Here is a 20433-nt window from a genome sequence, read left to right as displayed (position 1 = left end):
AATTTGGGAATCTGGATAAAGGGCATATGGAAGTTCATTGTGTTATTCTTGTAACATTTCTGGTAGTTTAAAATTACATTAAAATTATAAATTTTTTCAATTAATACAGGGAAAGAAAGTTATAGCAACATATACTATGTATGTCTAATACGGTAGTGAGGAGCCACATATGGTTATTTAAATTTAAACTAAATAAATTTAAATAAAATTTAACATCCAGGCCCTCAACTGCACTATCCGCACAGCAAGTGCTAAAGAGCCATGTATATGACTAGCGACTACTATATTAGACAGCACAACTATAGCCATTTCCATCAGCACAGAAAGTTCTGTGAAATAGTGCTGACTACAGTTTAAAATATTCTAAGACATGGAAAGAGTCTTTGAAAAAGTCAATGTCCTAAAAGCAGCAATAGAGGTAGCAGTAATAGTTATAAGCAGTATGAGTCAGTTGTTTCTAAAATAACACAGTTTATTAACTGAAGGAGGCTAAAGAAGAAATATGAACAAATTATAGCAGGTGGATCATAGTATGCAACATATGCATATGCAAATATCTGTAGTTTTGCACGAATTGGTGACATATTTGCCAGAGTAAATATTCAATATCACTGATCACACCTGACATCATCTTACTGATTTTCTCAGCAATCCACTGGATGATGGACAAGCAGATATCCAAATGACCTGGTTCTTCTCCACTCACCCTCCACCCTGTCCACTTTCCTCCAAGCAAAGCAGGGTCAAGACATAGATGGGAAAATACCCAGCAAGGCTGAGGCTGACCTGAAGGGGAATGGCCAAGACATGGAATATTTCAAACTTGTTCAGTTATTTTAACTTGGCTATTGGTTTCATTTTGGGTGATACATCAGCTAATGTGTAAAGCAGGCAAGGTTGTTTTCGCTGCTATCCCTTTTCCTTCTGAGCTTCTTTTCTTTCTCCTGTCTCTTCTTTTCTCTCTCTCAAACAAATGGCACCTTCAAGTTAGGTCGAGTTGTCCAAAGTTTCTGGCCCAAACAGAACTGCCGTCTACTCTAAAGAGCATCTTTTTTCCCTCATGTCTTTTGGGCTCCAGCAACATCCAAGTGATAACCTGACTTCATCCTAAAGTATGAACAGTACCAAATTCTCCCAAGGTGCATTTGGCTAACCCTAGCTTCCATAATATTCTGGGAGATACTTTTTGAGCGTAGTCATCTTTGGGTATTCTCTACCTGACCCAAGCCCTGTCAATCCTCTCTCCATAATGTCTCAGGAGTAAACACACAGATTCACACTGCAGCTACACATTGTCCACTTTCCCCTCTCCCACTTCTCTAAGCAGCTTCACACTCCCTTGGGGCTCAGTAAAATACACAGCTATTACTTGGATAGAAATCAGAGTGGTTGGAAAAACTGTAAATACTTCAAGCTGTAAACCACAAATTGATAAATATGAGGAATTCTTGTGGGGAAAAAAGCCATATTTCCATTTCCAAACTTCCACTGAAGAAATTAAACCATAGAGCTGGAATCCAAAACTCAGGACATATACCTCTACTGTAACCAAGCATCTGTTAGAGCATTTAAATGTCCGTCTAAGCATCAGACCATTCTAGAAGGTTTGCCCTTCCCCCTATCAAAAAATTGTTGACGCATTCTTCTGCAGTAATTTCTCCTTTTTGTTTTTTGTTTTTCTTAGAGATAGGGTCTTACTCTATCGCCCAGGCTGGAGAGCGATGGCATGGTCCCAGTTCACTGAAGCCTTGAACTGCTAGGCTCAAGCAATCCTCCTGCCTCAGTCTCTTCGCTAGCTGGAACTACAGGCTCATACAACCACGCCCCGCTAATTTTTTAAATTTTCGGTAGAGATGGAGGTCTTACTATGTTTCCTAGTCTGGTCTTGAACTCCTGGATTAGCAATCCTCTCACTTCAACCTCCCAAAGTGCTGGGATTACAAGTATGAGCCACCACACCTGGCCTCCACCTTAAAATATATTCGTTTTTACTGAGTTTGCCAATGGAGGGAAAAACCCTTCCTTAGAAACAAGTTTTGTCAATTATCTACAGATAATCATTCTTAGCTGCAAGACATGGGATCCCAGGTCTTTATAGTTCAATTTATGGTGTGATAATTGGACTTTTAAGATCTCTTTACAGAAGGCTTTTTACCATTCAGCAAGTTTTTATAAAGACTTCCAAGAGAAAAGGAGAGTCTCACCTCACAGTACTCCGTGATAATGCAGAAATTATCTTGCTCCACAAAACTTGCATGGAACTTGACAATGGCTGGGTGGTCCAGCTTGGAGAGGAGTTGGGCTTCCAAATTGGCCTGTACAGTTTCATTTGGATTTAGTTCTCCAACAGATATTTCCTTAAGTACCTTTCTGCGATCAAAAAAAAATTTAAAAACATTTAGAGCTGAAAAACACATTTAACAAATATCATCAAGTGGTACAGAGCCATTAATTAATGCCCAGGTTGTGACCTACTCATATATCTGGTATTGCCTATTATGACACTGTGTCTCCTGGTGGGACCTGGGCCTGTTTTCCTGTCCTGCTTCCCCAAGGCCTCTGACCTCCTCATCTGTGTATCCTACAGTTCTATAAGGGCAGCCATGGAACTAATCTTGAGCAATATTGCTGGGGTGGCCCTTCCTCCACCTCTCTAGATGTTTCAGTGTCTCTTGGTTTCTCTTATAGTTATCTATTTCTGTCTGTCTCTTTCTATGTGTGTTCATACACACACACACACACACACAAACACACACACACATATATATATGTAATCCATCACTCTGTCTCTCTGTATCTTATTCTTTCTTTGCCTATCTTTCCTTCTGTGTCTCTGCCTCTTTCTGTGTCTCTCTTTGCCTCTGTGTATGTATTTACATGTATTTACACACACTCACAGGCATGCTTCTCTCTCTCAGCTTAAAATTTTCCAAATATATCGACTTAATATCAATAGGAGCAATATTTATTTATTTTCTTTTTAAAACTATCCTTGGCATATCATACTTCATTACTACCAGTATTTAACAGGAAAAATTAACTAAAAACATTAATAGAGATATTTAGTATTTCTAACATGTATAAATGAGAGAAGAGCTCATTAAATCCCCAAGTCATTAATTTAAAAATTGTGATAACTCTATGAGGAATAGACCAAAACATTATCTCTTCCCATCTAAGAAAAAAAAGAGTCTGATAAACAAATCAATTATAGTACCAAAGTGTGAACTAGACTATAGGAAAAAATACTTTAGAACACCAATTATGTTTGCAGACACAGTCTGATGATTATAAGCAAGCATTGGCAGTTCATTAGGGCAAGTTCTGCAGGACCTGTACTAGAAAACATTTTACAAAAATCTTCTTTAGGAGTTGCTACCTATGCATATCAATAAAAATGTATTATAGTGGAAAATTTCTTTAGGCCCTTTAACCAATGCATAGATTAACCATCATTCTCCAGTCCTTCCTAACAGATGCTGACAGATGCCCTTGCCACAGGGAATGCCTCCAGCTAATAACCTCTCCTTGGCATGCCCATGAACTTCTGCCCTCCCAGTTGAGATGTATGCTTACCAAGTCATTGTGTTTATTCCCAAGCCTGCTAATGCCAGTTATGCTCATCATTGTAAATTTATGACTTCAATATAACTTAAATGAAGAGTGAGCGTGAAAGTTATCTCTGCTAGGAAAACTAAGTCAAATGATTACCAAAAAACTTGAAAATAAAAAGTTGCAAAAATAAACAGCTGTCAAGTAACTGAAAAGACAGTTCTAAAAAGGTTAAAAATGTGAAAATCTAGTATTCTGAATTCAGATTGTTACAGAAAATAAATCTAGAAAACTAGGTCCTAAAAAATAATATAAAAATAATATATATTTTATGGATGTAGTTTATGCAAAAAAAAAAAAAGATGAAGGAGTCTCTAACCAGAGGACACTGGATGCTGGCTATACAGCCAAAAACTGGAGAAAATGTACAGTTATATATTTTAAGTTGATGTAAATGTTTTAATTAATGTCATTTTATTTTAAAATTGTTTCCTTTTTTTAACCAAGTACCAGCTTCAATCACATTGGAGAGAAGAGCTTCTACCATTTTTAAAAATGTGATTATGCTATTAACTTCTCAGTAATTCAAACAAGCCTCTCCCTCTGTTTTACAATGGAAGAACCGTAATATCCTCAGGCATTACCAGAGGTAGAGCTTTCTTCTTGTTTCATATTCAGGGTCTAGAAGTTTTGATATTGCAGTCAGCACACTATTGTATAGTATTCCCCCATCCCATTTCTCAGTGAGAGACTACAATTAAAAAAACAAAACAAAACAAAATTAAAAACTCGTTACAATTCTAAGTTAGGAAATCTGTCCTAGAAGCTGAGAGCCTAAGTAGGAAAATGTAGAAAGTGCCCTTATCCTATTCTGGGGTTGGGTAATGTTTGACCTTTTTTTTCCCAGAGCAATAAAAGCTGGGTTAAGTTTCCATTCTCCAAAAATCTCATAAGGAAAACCTTCTAATCCAAGATGACCATTACTGGGAAGTCACTTCCCCTGAAATTTGAGTCCTTTAATATTTTATTCACTTTAAATATTCTCCATGGTCTTCCCATTCTGAACTCATCTCATTCCCAAAAGACAACCAACAGCAGGCATAAGCTGCTTCCACAAAGAGGAGGCCAATTTGCATTAGAAAGGGCAGCTCTGCCTCAGGAACCTCACAGGCAAGGACTCAACTATGCCATTAACAGGTGTCTTTAAATGTGACTGCAATATAGAAAGTTGGAACACTTGTCTTCCTTCCCCTAACGTGTTTTCACATTGGTTTTAAACAGCCTATTAGGCTCCTATTTAATAAGAAGTAGATTCTAGAGAAATGCCTGCTTGGTAACACTCTGAAGAAAGACTGTTCTATCAAGAATTTGGTTTAAAATGACCTAATGTTATTAGGAGTGGCATTTCAGACTGTTAGTATACCCAAAGAAGCTAGAAATGACATACAAGACACTTTTTTTAACTACTGAAGATTACAAAGCAGCAGGCGAAGCACAAAGACATTTTCATAGAGCTTTTCAGTAATTTACTGTACCCCAGCTAGCATGCAGTTATAAAAGTCACAGTGGTTAAGCACGACAATATAAAGTCTTACCAATTTGCAATATTCTCTTGCTGTGAAGGAATAAATGCTCTAAAAAGCTTCAGGATACTTATTTTTCCTTGCAAACACCAACTATTGTGCAGCAGAGCATGAGATTTTACATATAAAATGTAACTACCTGAGCCCCGTCTGGCACCTTGATGATAAAGCATAAAATCTCATTTGTCCACAGTTTAGCAGATGAAGGTAGGGCTATTAAGACAGGTGATATCTATTATAATCTCTCTAGCTGATGCGGAGACGTTCACCTTCCTTACCTAAAATCACGTCACTGAGCTGACAGAGGAAACTCTCATTGCATATCACTTAATACGAGATCTGTATCAGCCAAAGACAGCATGGAAACTTACCAAGTCAAGGGACAGTTTGTCACTTGCTCAGTGATTCCAGCCTGTCACCCCTCCTAAATAACATGACTGACATTTATTTTATCAGAGCCTCAACCCAGGAGAAATTTCAAGACAGTAGCAAAACTAGGCATCCCCGGAGACTTCCCAAGTTACATGCTTTCTTTCTTTCTAGCATCAGTGAACTGACAAACTTTGAGAATAACTTTGGAAATTCGGGATAACTATGGCTAATTTCATTCCCTTGAAATTGGCCTACCTTTTGTAGAAATGGGGAAGATGACATCTTTGAGATATTAATTAAGGGTTACTTTTCTCCAAATTTTCACATATCTTTTCACATTTTCCCTATTCAACCAGCAGCATACACTGCTTCAGGTAAAAGGTGAAATCACTACAGAAATGAGTCAAACACATGTCTTTTGAGTTTTTAAAGAAAAGACCAAGACTAAAGAGAAAGGATCTGGAGGAACATATGAACAGTGAATGGGTGAGCATTCTTCCTGCTGCCAGGTGAGAACAAGATCTTTCTCTAGACCAGGGGAAGGGGATAGGGTCAGAGGGCAGGTAAAAAAATTAGAAACTGCTGAGCCCTTGAAAATAATTGCTGTGCTGTGGGTCAGGTCCAGAAAGGCAACTAAAAAGAGAACTCCAAGATGGGTAAGAAGGCCTGAGAGCAAGAGACCTGTGCTATCCCTCCAAAGTAGGGCTTAGAGGATTGCAAAACTCCCACATTTTCTTATGTCCAGCAAGGGTAAGAAGCTGCAAAAAGCTCTCCAAGGGGCGCGTAAACAGATGGGCCTAAGAGAGCTCTAGAATCTCTGGTATCCCAGTAAAGCATGGGGAGCAGCAGAATGACATCCCATCCAGTCAACAGCCATCTCAGTGAGGGCCAGTCAGCTGGTTGAACTGGAAAACTTTGCAGTAGAGACAATGGTCCTTTCCTTTCTGATTTAACTATTAACATTCATTACAGGTAACTAGTAAATACCTACTACATGACTACAGTGTGGTGGGCACTGAGGAGTTATTGTCTCTGCTTTTGTGTCTACTGGGAAAGACAACAGGTAAATGTGCATGAATGTGTATATATCATGTATGGTTGTGTTTTTCAAAACTTCAAATTGCAATGAATGCTATAAAGTGAGGTAAGGATGTCTGAGGCCTTTCTGATTTCAGAGCTGTGACCCTGATGTGATTAGCAGCTACTGTACCCACTTAGCCTAAGCCACAGGAAATTTTAATTTCAACTTAGACAAACGAGTAACTTTTTGGCTTTGGATTTTGCTTTTGTGTTGTTTTATTTATCATTTGCCTGTTTTACAAAGAGAGACTATGAAATATAATCAGGGGTTTTAAGATTTTTCATCCCTCTAGGAAGGCAGGAATTATTTTTATCTGCCTTTCTTAAATGGGAAGGTCTCTTTTTTCTAATTTACAAGGAAATAGTTTCATTATAGAAAAATTTAAAAACACAACATAAGGAAAATATTACCCACAATCCAACACAGAAACCATCAGAATTAACATTTCTGTGTATTTCCTTACAATCTTTTTGCTACATGTATTTCTTAGTAGTAGAGGCCAAACAGCTTACACAATTTGCTTACTGCTGTTTTCATGAGACATTATTGTAGCAGACACTTGTCATTTGTGGCTGCCCACTTTAGACAGCTTCCTTACACTGTGGCAGATCCCTGGGCTGTAAGTCTTGCCTCCCCTGGAGAGATAAAAACAGACAAACCAACCCTATGACTGCCAGCCTCTCTTGAGCTTGGGTGCTGATGTGTGACCTAGGTTCTGTCAGTCAGCTGCATCCACTCAACACTTTGATGTGAGTGTGAGCTGCATCAAGAAACAAGGTGGCACAGCATCTCCATTTTGCAAATATATGTGTCATCAGAAACAGCATGGCCCTGAGCTCAAGGGCACTAGGTCACTTCACTGGTGATGTTCTGCCCTCTAGCCTGCTCCCCCAGCCCTCCCACCACTGCTATGAACTATCTGTGTTCTGTAACAAAACCTTTTCTGCTTAAACTGGCAATGGGTGGCTGCTCTTACCTGCACCTGGGAGTCCTGACCAGTGCAATTATGCATCACAGAAGTACTTTCAGGTGTTACCACAAATAACTATAAACACTTTGGGGCAATGAAAGCCAAACCTCCAAAGGTCTGGCTCATTTGGGTTCATTTTCATTTCCACCTTAGACTCTTCTAATGTATTTAAGGCTGCGGTAATTCTTTCTCCATTTACATGTAGATAGAAATTGATGGTGGAAAACATCCTGTTTTAAAGTTATTTCATCTCTTTTAATATGATATATAACTTTTAAAAGTAAAGGGGCATGAAAAAGATATATAATGGCAGAGAGTAATATTTATTTTAAAAATTGGCACATTGATAAAAATAATGGAAAAGCCAGGAAACAAAGTTACATAAAGGAATAGCTGGTAGGGGAAAAAAAAGAGTAGAGGTTAGTAGCAAGTATACTACAGTATACTACAGATGGAGTTTCATTTTATTTCTGTTGTTTTTCCTTCCCTTGGTAAAACAAAAATATTATTTTTATGTCTGTGTCACATTAAAGGACAAAATTATTTTATGGGTTATCCCCATATGCCACAATATGCACTGCTTTTTGTTTTTTAACAATTAACCCCGTGGAACTAGCTCATTCGGGGGTTAGAACTCTCTAATTCATCTTGTCCATTCTACGTACCCCGATCACAAACATGTAGCAGAGCCTTACAGCAGGAGTTAAAAGGGCATCATGGTGCAGTGCAGGAATGGCAAACTGTAGGTGCCCATGGCAGACATCAGCAACTGAGGAACAAACTGCCAAAGACTTTGAGACAGGAAATCTCACCCTTCTGTTACTTTACTGTCTATTAACTATCTTCTATGTGCCAAATACCATGCCATGTGCTGGAGATACAAAGATGAAAAAGACAAAACTCCTGCCCTCCAAGAGAGCTCAGTCCCATGGGGAGGCCAACAAGTATATAAATAGTTGGACAACTTCATGATAAATGCTAAAATAGAGCTGGGGGTGGGCAGTAGGATTCCTAACCTTTCTTTGAGCAGGAAGAAAAGGCAAATTCCACGGACTAGAGCTTCAAGATGTTCACTTTTGCAAATGCAAACTGCTTTATACTTGCTGCATTGCCTTTTCCCTGGGTGGAGCTCAAGCAGCAAAATAAATGAATGTATCATTCTTTACCATTTGCCCTGTATAAGTCAATATCCAGTAGAAGAGTGTCTGTATTTGCATTACCTGAATAGGCTATGAAAGTTAATCAGCATATGACTCTTTTAAAAAATGACTTTATACATTATATTATATATTACAATATTTTATATATGCTGTATATTTCCTTAGAGTAAACACATACATACACATACACAAAATCACACTATACATTATGGAATGTGGAATTAAAATGTTACAGGGAGGAGGAGTATTTTTTAAGAGATATAAAACTGTAAAACTGTCAGGTTCATAAACCTCTCCTTCCCTCCTTGTTTTCTTTCTTCCTTCCTCTCCACCCATTTATTCCCCATTTTTTCCAAAAAATATTTAAGCTTTACATAGCAAGATCTTTAAAATAAGCATGAGGAACCCTCCCATTAAGCCATGCTTTGCTCTGAAGGACTCTCTTCATTTGGGTCCCCTAGAAGGCGAACCCTGAGACAAGGATTTGAATGCAAGTAGTAATTTGGGAAGTAATAGGAAAGTGGGGAAGTGAGACAGGAGGGGAAGGAAGCCATGAAAGGGTATATCATCAAGACAGTTACCACTGAGGGCAGTTGGAGCTTAATTCTGTCAAGAAACTCCGGGAGCTAGTGTAGAACATTAACCTCAGAGTTCTCCTGCCCAAAGGGTGAGGAGTAATGGGGCTGGGATATTAATCCACCAATTCCCATTATTCACTGGCTAAAATTGCTCCCTGGAAGTATTAATTCCTCCACTCTTCTCCCTTGCCAGAGCACAGGAAATCCTAATGGCTAGAAAGAGCACTCAGGCAGAATTGCATGTGCAGGCAGTTGGAGGCTGAGTCCATGCATAAGAAAATGTTAAGTGCCCAGGGGATATAGGCAGGACCCCAACACTGTCTTCCACAGGATAAAAATAAAGGAAATTCCTCCCATTTTAAATTCTGGCCCGGTTTCCCTATACTCCTGAAGATGGCTAGCAAATAAAGATTCCTAGACAAAGTAAAATAAAGTGCCTCAAATATTCAACAATGAAACTGCAAACCAATTACAACCTATAGATAAATTCCATTTACTATGCTTTTCAAGACTGATTTTGTTTACAAATATTTTAGCAGCATATGAGTATTACATACAGATAATAGGCAAATAATTAATAATACAGCTAATAAAGAACAAAAAAGGAGTAAAATTATTTCAGATATTTTTGTTTGGCAAACATGCTATTTCTGGCTGCTGTCTAGATTATATTTCCATTTGTGGTGACAACTTTCATGCAGTGTCTCAGTGCTGGTACTATAACAAATCATTGCAAGTTGCCTTTTAGTTTTAAGGAGCAGAAGAGGATAAACAAAAATTCTAGGAGTAGGTGGTTTGAAGACAAATATTGCATGAATAAAAAATATCTAATAACCATCATGTGAATTCTATGACTTTTCCCATCTGTATAAATAAGCAAAATAGAAATGACTTGAGCACATGTCTCAAGGCTGGAAATAGTGCTGGTGCTCCCTGGAGTTCTCTGCAGAGAATCTCTGGTGTCAGTGCAAGAATAGAGCTGGCGTCCAAATGGACCATGTCCTGCATTTCCCTAGAGGGCTTCCTGGAAGTCACATGGAGAAAAGATAAAATGTCTGACCGCTGTGTCATGCAAAGCCCTTCCCCAAGCACATGACCAAAGAGTTGATAGCCAAGCCAAAAAAAATGCATCAGAGCATGTTAATTAACTGGGGAGCAACAAAAGTCTGCATTTGTTCAGGCAGTGTTAAAAAAGCTTGTGCATTTGTGCCCTCACAACATGACAGGCATTTCCCCCCCATTTCTAAATCACAGCCTCCATAAAAGCTGCTGGGGCTGTCTCGTAGAAGAGTGGAGAAAAAATTGCCCTTCCCCCTTCTTTTACCTACAATATGAGTGGATTCCCTTCATGGAGGAGACAGCTTTCTGGAACTTCTTTCTATTTACTTCTCTAAAAGTTCTCTTTACAACCAAGGATGCCTTGTGTCAATTCTAACTTCCCCTTAAAATCATATACAGCTCCTCCTTGTCCCTATCTTTCTCCCCCACAACCTGAGACAAATGGTCAAGCAATTCTATTTTTCTTATTTATACAGATGGGCAGAGTCATCGAATATTGTGGCCTCCTTATTGTGAGAAACACTGATGACTGCCTACCCCACAAAGTCATCCCCCAACACCCCTACCATCATATGCTCTGGAAAGGAGGATCCTCTCCCTAGTTCCTGTGGTGAATCATAATTGGTCTGGAAAAGATGTTCCTCACTGATAAAAAGAGAAGCATGAGAGGAAACTCATCTTTAATCCACCTCTGCATGTGATCATCTGCATGTGACTCCTTGAACTATGGCAGCCAGCTGGAACCATGAAGTAAGCCACCCTAATATGAGTGGCAGAAACATGGAGAGGTAAGAGAGAAGGCCCCAACGTCCCTGATGATGTTGCTCAGCTGCTGAATTAGTCAAACCAGAATTGCTCTCTCTCTAGACTTCTTGATAGGAGGACAAGAGTTTCTTATTGTTTAAGCCATTTTGATAGCATCAGCCATTTCCTGATACTACCACTTTGCTACAAGAAGGAAGAGGAGATGTTTAAAGAAGAAGAGATTAGAATCAGGGGTAGAGAATGTAGTACAGTAAATATTCCACTCATTTGTAAATGCTTAAGGTTATAAAAACCCAAATGATAAAGTTATTTAGGTATAGCTATGCTGTATAAAAAGATTAGAAGAAAGGTAAGCCCTTTGAGAACTGGGCTATGTCTTACTTACTTAGAAAGCAGTTAATGAGTCTACTAATTTAAACAAAAAATGTATAACTTGGCTCTTTTCTATTTGAGCATTGATATGAATCTTTTAAAAATCATGACAAAATGAACTACAGTGAACTACACAGAAATGAACCTATTGTGAGAAAAAAAACTGGGGGATAAATGACTAAAAATTCTTTGTTATTAGTACATTTCAAAAGTAAAACAACATGATATTTGTTTAATTTGAAAACATAATTCAAAATTATTTTATATAAAAATTTTTAAGTTATTTAAAAACACCAGAATTCAAAATTATTAAAATTCCACCAGTGTTATCCTTCTTCCCTTAGGTGATGATATAGAAGTAATAATAGCAAACAGAAGATAATCTAAAATGAGAGGCAAGAAAGAAAAGAGTGAAGCAAGGGGAATGGATGATTCGCCAATCAAAAAATATAAAGATTTTAAAATAAATACTGAGTTGAAAAAGACCAAGAAAAAAAGAATTCTTAAAATATTTGGTTTTCACTCTCTCCTGCCAAAAAAGAAAAGGAAAAGAAAATACACTTTACAAACAGTAATAAATATACCTTTTTCTATAGTTCTCTAGTGATAGGAGATAAAAAAGTACTAAAAATGCAAGTTTATAAAAATTTGCTTGCTAACATACTTGCTGGAATAGCTTTGATCTGGAAGCTGAATTACCCATGGGAGCTGATAATAACATTAGCATAGACAAAAAAATGGCAGATATTCATACCTGAAAAAAAAGGTTTTGCTCTGATGTTTCACAATATCTCAGAGAAATGATAATACCCATTGTAATGGCCTGGCCCAAGAGAAGCACAAAGCTACCAAATTTTCTTAATGTGTTCCCCCCATATTCAGCTTCTTTTCCAGTTTTGAAATGGATTTTATGTTTTTGTAGAATTTTAAAGCTGGACAAGACCCTCAGAAAGCAGATAATCAAAGTACCTCAATCAATTGAAGTCCTGGGACATTAAGCAATTTATCTAAGGTCACAAAGCAAGTTACAATGGAGCCACCATTTACCTCTTGAAGGAGGAAACAGACCATCAATTCTGAAGAATAGACTTTTGTCTCCAGATTTAATGGTTTTCCCTTTCTGCTGTTAGTATAGAGATCTTCAGTGTCTAATGAGTAAGACAGTCTAAAATTTTTCATTTTTCAAAGAACAAAAACTCCTGACACCTGCTTTCTTCCCTTCCCTAGCATTAAAGAAAAAAGGAAAAAAACAAAAACAACTTGTCGTTGTGATTGGAATAATGGTTTTGCTTTCGATGAGGCACTAATGACCCTATGTCTGTTCTTCATTATCATTTGAGAGTTACAGAAATCTCACGGAAGCTAGGAATATTGCCAATTATAGCGCCGCAGATTTGGAGGTTTGGGAAAAGACATCATACAGAAGAGGGAGGCAGTGTTTCTCAGGACTTATTCTCCTAACAAGGTGGTGAAGTCTACATTTTGAGGTTGTTCCAAGTACCACAACCCTGCAGGTATAATTTTGTGTGTTTGAGGGCCAGTCTTTTTAAAAGTTCAACTGAGCAAAATTCATTGATTTAAAATTGTTAAACAATGGAAAAGTAGTAATATGCCTTAAAAACAAAAATAAATATTGATAACATAAGACTCTAGGCAACAAATCACTCATTCACCCCATTACGCTTTGAGAAGTTCTGAGCTTACAGCAAAGATCCTACTTATGCAGGTGAGGAAATTAAGGAGCATAACAATGTTAATAAGGATATAAAAAAAATTTACCACAGATAATTTGGTTAGCTTCTGTTACAATTATTATATGCTCCAAATTTAAAATTAGTGTTAGGTTAATATTCAAAATGCAATATTCTAATGAATAATTCATTCCAGGTTTGTATTTTTTTTTTATTATACTTTAAGTTTTAGGGTACATGTGCACATTGTGCAGGTTAGTTACATATGTATACATGTGCCGTGCTGGTGCGCTGCACCCACTAACTCGTCATCTAGCATTAGGTATATCTCCCAATGCTATCCCTCCCCCCTCCCCCTACCCCACCACAGTCCCCAGAGTGTGATATTCCCCTTCCTGTGTCCATGTGATCTCATTGTTCAATTCCCACCTATGAGTGAGAATATGCGGTGTTTAGTTTTTTGTTCTTGCGATAGTTTACTGAGAATGATGATTTCCAATTTCATCCATGTCCCTACAAAGGATGTGAACTCATCATTTTTTATGGCTGCATAGTATTCCATGGTGTATATGTGCCACATTTTCTTAATCCAGTCTATCATTGTTGGACATTTGGGTTGGTTCCAAGTCTTTGCTATTGCGAATAATGCCGCAATAAACATACGTGTGCATGTGTCTTTATAGCAGCATGATTTATAGTCATTTGGGTATATACCCAGTAATGGGATGGCTGGGTCAAATGGTATTTCTAGTTCTAGATCCCTGAGGAATCGCCACACTGACTTCCACAATGGTTGAACTAGTTTACAGTCCCACCAGGTTTGTATTTTGAATATTACAGAAAAATACAAGAATTGCAGATTTCAATGAGACAATCAGATGACAATAAAATCAAGATACAGTAACAAATTGAGTTTTAAGAAGCAACAAAAGCTGATTAGCTCCATTTCCTTGAGTAGGTAAAAATGAGAAAAGATAAACACTGTTTAAAGTAAAATTAAATTATAATCTAGGCAAGAAGTTGTTTAAACTAATAAACTAAAAATAAAAAATAAAAAAATCTAGGGTTTTAATGAAATAAAGTTCTTTAACCTTGTTTATAATAGCAGTGGTTTGGCTGTCTTAACAGTAAGACAGCCAAAATAGCAAAAGTTTATAATTCTAAATTTCAATCTCTATTTCATCATCATGGCAAGTGTAATATGCAGGCTTGAGCTACAACTTTTTAACTATAGGATAAAGCCAGTTGTTACTGCATTTAAGTTTGAGATGGAAAGGGAAGAAAATGAAACTCTGTATAAGCATACTTCCCTTAGAGGGTTTAAACACTGATTCTGGGTCTTATATTTTTGCTGAGTTGTGCTTATACCCAAATAAAAGTCTTTTTTTGTGCACCTAAAAAGTCAGGGCATAACCTACCAAGACAGCTCAAAGGAGAATCTACTACTAGGAAGGATCTAGTTTCCCTGAATGACAGCTTATGGATTTAGTCATTGATTTGTAACACACACAAAGTCACCAAGGACTGTGTAAGAGGAGGGGGAGACAGGGAGAGAGACATGGCTTGCCTGTCTTTGATTACACAGGCTTCCTTTTTCAGAGACAGGAGGGCGGGGGGAGCCTGGCTAAATAAATTGCTTTGGACGCTCAGCACTTGCTGCAGTCACAGAGATGCTGTGTGGTTTCTCCCGCCTGCCCAAGTTGTCTACAGGAGCTCTGCAGCAGAGACATCCTCCTCAGGACATAATGTTGAGTAAGGGACACTAAAAAAAAGAAGCTTGGGCATGGTTTTCTATGAGTTTTGTTTCTAGAGATTCTGGAATCTGAGAATAAATCAAAATATTTTCATGTTAATATGATCAAAGGAAAACATTAGAATCAAAAAGTGTGATACTTGAATACAAAGAAGGGACACAGGGTCTTAGAGCAGTGCTTCTTGAATTTTGTTGTGCATACAAATCACCACAGGATCTGTTCAAATGCTGCTTCTGGTTCAGCAGCTCTAGAGTGGGGCCTGAGAGCCTACATTTCTCAGGTCTCAGGTGATGGCTGCAGCTGCTTGTCCAGGGACCATACTTTGAGTAGCAAGGCTGAGAACAGGTAGGGGTCCGGAAGACTGCCAGGGCTAAAAGTGTTGAAGAGACCCAGTGTTTTCTAGAGGCTTGGGACAGAGGGTGGATTTGAAGAGCAGACCAGCAGACAGGGACTGTGTCCCCCTCCATCCCCCAACCTACTCACCCCTCCTTCCCAGCAACCTTGAAATCTCATTTGAAAACAAAGAACTGGGAACAGCTGCTAGTCCAGCTTCATCATCTTACAGATGAGAACACTGGAACTCAGAGAGGCTGCAAGAGTGGACTACATGCCCTCCTGAGAAGATTCCACAGCCAACACTGATATGACCCCAAAACCGTCCGTTTTAAAATACTATGAAGAAAATCTTCCTTACATTTTAGCCCAAATTCTTTAAACTATAGTTTGCACTGGTTTTTTCTTGTTCTGTTCCCAGTAATGATAAAGTACAGCTGCCCAATGACCCTTTGAACATTTCTTATTACATAATTTATTACCTTAATGTATTTATACTCAGCCTCATTTCACAGACAATTTGACATAACTTACATAATACAACAAAAAATTAAGACCAGCAAGAATAGAACACAAATAGGGAAAAGAACACAAATATGCTGGCCAGAAATTATTGCTATGATTGAGCTTCAAATTTAATTCCAAACTTCTTGAAAGGTATTTTTATTATTACTATTAATACTATTGCTGTTGTTGATGGTAATGTGATACAATTCTTGCCTATTACGAGGGGTATTTCAATCTTTGGATCCCGAGTGTCATAAGCCAGTTTTAATTTTAGTCACATAACAGTGAAGATGTTTCCCAAGGAGAACATCAGTGGTTCTATTGAATAGAATTCATTCAGAAACAGAATTCCAACTTACATATGAAATAATGCACTTTGATGTCTAACTTAAGAAAAGCTTCTCAACTATTACCTTAATTCCAGTTTCTAAATTCAGTACACGTGTATGGGGCACCTGATCTGTGGAAGGTACTTTACTTGTCACAGGCACAGCCTCTGCCTTCAAGGACTTTGCAATCCAGTGGCAGAGCAGAGACAAATAATTAAAAGCTATAAGAAACTGTCATGCACCTTAAAAGGATGAAATCAATATCCTAAAGAGGCAATCAAAGACCAAGATATGAGATAATCTTGAGAAAACCTCTACCCACTAAAATAGTGATACTGGTGATGATTATGGCAATAGTAAGTGCCATACATGAGACAGTTATTTGGCACCATGTACTGTGCTAGGAAACTATTAAAATCCTCTTGAAATAAAGAAACTAAGACACAGAGAGATTAAGACACAGAGTCTGTTAAGTGACAAACCACACTCAATAATAATGAAACTGAGATCCCACTTGTAAATCCTCTTTTTCTTTTTCTTTTCTTTTTTTTTGAGACAAGTCTGGCTCTGTCGCCCAGGCTGGAGTGTGGTGGTGTCATCTTGGCTTACTGCAACCTCCGCCTCCCAAGTTCAAGTGATTCTCCTGCCTCAGCCTCCCGAGTAGCTGGGATTACAGGCATGTGCCACCATGCCTGGCTAATTTTTGTTTTTTTTTTTTTTAGTAGATATGGGGTTTCACCATGTTGGCCAGGCTGGTCTTGAACTTCTAACCTCAAGTGATCAGCCTGCCTTGACCTCTCAAAGTGCTAGGATTACAGACAGGCGTGAGCCACCGCACCTGGCCCCCACTTCCAAATCCCGGGCATCTAACTATCTCACCCCTATGTGATGCTGCCTTCTGAGTTTATGAAGTCAAAGTCCAATGAGCTTCACACCAAGAACACAACTCAAAAATACATCTCTGCACAAGGTTGATAGTCTGAATAATCCGGAAAAAAAGGGAGAGGTGCCCTCCTGCCCTCCCTGTCCCCAAGGCACATGTACATGTTCCAATTTTTATGAACAGTATTTTTCAAAAATTTTACAGCAATAATCCTGACACAAATCGCTGGCAATATTGAAGAACTGATGATTAAACAGATGGCTTGTGAGAATTTAAAATATAAAGCAGCGGCCAGCAGGAGCTCACATGGGCTTATGGAGAATATGCCAAATTAACCTAATTTCTTTCTGTGGAGGGTTGATTGGTAGATCATAGAGAAGCAATTAGTTGTGGTATATCATGATTTCAGCCCATCTGATAAAACCATGTTAACATGTCAAAGAGATGAGTCTGTGATATCCTTTTCATACAGGAGAAATCCAGTCTTCTTGTGGATTCATAGCTGGTCAAACAAGCAGACCAAATATGCTGGACTCTCATGTCTTAGGCCATTTTTCAGGTGGTACTTCCTAATGCCATTGAGATCCCTAACAATATCCTCACTTACATTTTATTAATGACTTGGATGAAAATCTAAAAGGACACATTTACCAAGTTTGTAGAAGACACAAAGCCAGACAGCATAATCAATAGGCATAAGGGAAATTCACCTTTTCAAAATGACTGAAGAAGCTGAAACACGAGCTGGAAATCACCAAGACTAAATTTTGCAAACTAAAACCTGAAGTTTATAGTTAGAGTCAGGAAAATCAAATCCTCAAATCTAAGATGAGTGACACCTGACTTAACAGCAGAACAGCTCATCTATAAAAACTCTGGGGAAAGTGTGTGGGAAGGGGAATACTTCCTCCCCCACCACCCCAATTCAATATGAAACAGTATGTGACTGCTAAAAGAGCCGATATTCCAGACTGATTTTGAAATGTATGAAAGATTTTAGTATCATTACACTTGGTTCCATCATACCCCTGGTGTTCAGGCCTCATTTCAAGGGGAATATGGTCACCAAAGTTACTTCAAGGAATGATTTTAAGATGTTGAGGGGTCTTAAAACCAAGTTATCCAAGGAATAGTCAGAGAAACAAGGAGATGGACAGAGCTAATGTATTTCAAGGAATAACTTGTGAAAATGTGCTAGGAATGTTTTCCTTGTCATTCATTTAAGACTTACAACCATATAGAATCATCCTTATTTTCCCCATTTTACAGATAAGAAAACTGAGACTGGTAGTTTAGGTAATTGTGCAAAGTAAGTGGAAAGACTGAGATATAAATGCAGGAGATCTGACTTTAAGACCAAAGCTCTTTCTACTCATTGTTAATGTAATCTTTATCCAGCATTTAAATTTTAATAATAACAAGAGAAAGCAGACTAGCAAGGGCATGATAACTGTGTTGTAAAGTTCCTTCCTTGTACATGCCAGGGTTTTCATGCCTTTGTGCCTTCACTTATGCTATTCCGCTGTCTGGGACACACTGTCTCTACCCTTTCTCTGCCAGATTTATATTCATTCTGTAAGTTTGGCTCCAACGTTCACTCTTCCAGAATGTCTTCTCTACTCTATAAAAATAGAATAAGCACATCTCCATCTAGCATGCCCTGCAAGGGGTTGAAAATGCCTATTTACATTCTTGTTTGCCTGACTGGTCCATAAGCTCTTTGAAGGCAAGAGCTATGTCCAGTTTAGTTTTTATTTTTTGTTACTAACAGTTTTATTGAGACATAATTCATGTACCATTAAATTCACTCTTTTCAAGTGTACAATTCAGTAGCTTTTAGTATATCCCCAGAGATCTACAACCATCAACACTGTCTAATTTTAGAACCCTTTATTATCCTTATTATGGATTGAATTGTGTCCCCCTAAAATTCATATGTTGGTCTCAACCCCCAGTGCCTCAGAATGTAACTGTATTTGGAGATAAGGTCTTGAAAGAGTCGATTAAGTTAAAATGAGGCCAGCAGAGTGGGCCCTAATCCTATATAAGTGTTGTTCTTATAAGGAGAGGGAGAGACCAGGGACACGCTTGCACAAACACAGAAAGGCCATGTGAAAACAGAGCAAGGAGGTGGCCATCTACAAGCCAAGGAGAGCAGCCTCAGAAAAAAATCACCCTGCTGGCACCTTATTCTTGGACTTTCGGCCTCCAGAACATGAGAAAATAAATTTCTGTTATTCAAACCACCTAGTCTGTGGCATTTCATTATGGCAGCCCTGGAAAACTAACACAGTCCCCAAAGAAATCCCTTATCCATCAGCAATCACTACCCATCCCCACTCTCCATAGCCCCTGGCAACCACTTTTCTTTCTGTGGGTTTGCCTGCTTGATATTTCATATAAGTTGAATCATAGAATATGTAGTCTTCTGTGACTGTCTTCTTCCACTTAGCATATTGTTTTCAAGGTTTATCCACACTGTAGCATGTATCAGTATTTCATGGCTTCTCATGGCTAAATAATATTCTATTGTATGGATATACCATATTTTGTTTATCCATTTATCAGTTGATGGACACTTGGGTTGTTTCTACCTTTTGGTTATTATGAATAATGCTGCTGTAAACATTTGTGTACAAGGTTTTGAGTGGATATACGTTTTTATGTCTTTTGGGTATGTACCTAGGAATGGAATTGCTAGGTCATACGGTAATTTTACACCTGTAGTAAATTTCCTGGCTGGTGAGTTACTCTATGATTTCCTCAAGCTCAAGGATAATCATTTTTCAAATACTACTTTTATGTCACTCTCTTGCTAAAGATCTTCTCTTGTATTCCCCATCAGACAAAACTTATTAAGCCTCAAGTTCAAGGTATTCTATCAACTGGACCCTATCTATCGGGACTGTATTAATCATTATTCCCAAACCTGACCCATCCACCTCCTCTATTCATGATCCTATCTCTGTATCCTTTTTCTTGCTTCTGTTTCCCACTCTGTCCCCTTCCTTTCTACTACATCTGAGAAAAAGGACAGATGCCCTCCAAGAGTTGTCTTGTATTCAAGACTCAGAATTCAGGGCATAGAGAAGATGGTCCTGGAATGAAAAATACTCTGCTGAATCATCTTAATTAACCACAGAGTAAGGGGCTTGGGTTAGATGATGTAAAAGCTCCATTCAGGCTAGATGCAATGGCTCACAACTGTAATCCTAGCACTTTGTGAGGCCAAGGCAGAAGAATTGCTTAAGTCCAGGAGCTTCAGACCAGCCTGGGCAACATAGTGAGACCCCCTCTCTATAAAAAGTAAAAAAATTAGCTAGGCGTGGTGGCATGTGGCTGTAGTCCCAGCTACTTGGGAGGCTGAGGCAGGAGGACTGCCTAACCCTAGGAGTTTGAGGCTGCAGTGAGCAGTGATTGTGCCACTGCACTCTAGCCTGGGCA

At 38.4% G+C, this 20433-nt stretch overlaps 1 protein-coding gene across 50 annotated transcripts in view; it reads right to left on the bottom strand.

The window, feature by feature from the left end:
* Positions 1-20433, bottom strand: part of NEK11 (NIMA related kinase 11) — a 323630-nt gene that overhangs the window by 267031 nt on the left and 36166 nt on the right. For 48 of the 50 annotated variants that reach the window (XM_063807178.1, XM_063807173.1, XM_063807184.1 and 45 more), the window contains one exon: positions 2205-2370. Coding sequence is in view for 31 of the 50 variants with exons in the window: in XM_054681001.1 (XP_054536976.1) it covers positions 2205-2370 (166 nt within the window). In the remaining 19 variants the exon portion in view is untranslated. Of the gene's footprint in view, positions 1-2204; positions 2371-4196; positions 4304-20433 lie in introns of all 50 variants that reach the window. The other 2 variants (XM_063807185.1, XM_063807174.1) reach the window with 1 other exon arrangement.

The sequence above is a fragment of the Pan troglodytes genome, chromosome 2 (assembly GCF_028858775.2).
Source record: "Pan troglodytes isolate AG18354 chromosome 2, NHGRI_mPanTro3-v2.0_pri, whole genome shotgun sequence".
NCBI lineage: Eukaryota > Metazoa > Chordata > Mammalia > Primates > Hominidae > Pan > Pan troglodytes.
The sequence above is the reverse complement of the archived record's forward strand: the minus strand, read 5'-3'. Positions and strand labels throughout refer to the sequence as shown.